Consider the following 564-nt stretch of genomic DNA (forward strand, 5'->3'; position numbering starts at 1 on the left):
TGACCGGCCCGGCCTCGGCCTCGGCCTCGTCCGGCAGCCCCAGCTCCAGCCCCAGCCCCAGCCCCGACGACGACAGCAGCGGCAACAGCAAGGACTCGGGCTTCACCATCGTGAGCCCCCTGGACCTCTGACCGCCGCCCGGCCACCCCCGCAGCCCCGTGAAGTCGCCTCTGAAACCCAGCCTCTTCCCAGCGCGCACGTGGCCTTGGTGCAGCCCTTTAAACCTGCGGAGAGAAGCAGGGGGCCCGCTGAGCACACCAGCAGACCTTCCCCAAAATGCAGCTGGCTTTTCCCTGTAGCTCACGCGGCCCCGCCAGTAAGGTCCCCAGCATCACACTCACTGTCCAAAAAGACGAAACCACAGCTAGAATCACTTGCTCTGTCCTCTCCTCCCCAGCAAAGAAGGTGTGGCCACTCCATCCGGTGTATCTAGAAGGAAGAAGTGGGTTTCGAATCTTCCCTCCCCCAGAGCATCAGCCATAGGAAAACTGATGTCAAGAAAACACTCCCTGGAAATCTGTATCTCAACCTATTTCATACTTCATTCCTCCCTTGGGAAGCCAT

General features: G+C 60.3%; 1 protein-coding gene across 1 annotated transcript in view; it reads left to right on the forward strand.

Moving 5' to 3' along the window:
• The window catches only part of TBC1D5 (TBC1 domain family member 5), a 358,157-nt gene extending 358,026 nt beyond the window's left edge, over positions 1–131 (forward strand). The window contains exon 23 of the mRNA XM_007470644.1: positions 1–131. Coding sequence (XP_007470706.1) covers positions 1–131 — 131 coding nt within the window.
• The last annotated feature ends 433 nt before the right edge of the window (positions 132–564 follow it).

This window comes from Lipotes vexillifer, unplaced genomic scaffold, assembly GCF_000442215.2.
Source record: "Lipotes vexillifer unplaced genomic scaffold, Lipotes_vexillifer_v1.1 scaffold418, whole genome shotgun sequence".
NCBI classification, from domain to species: Eukaryota; Metazoa; Chordata; class Mammalia; order Artiodactyla; family Lipotidae; genus Lipotes; species Lipotes vexillifer.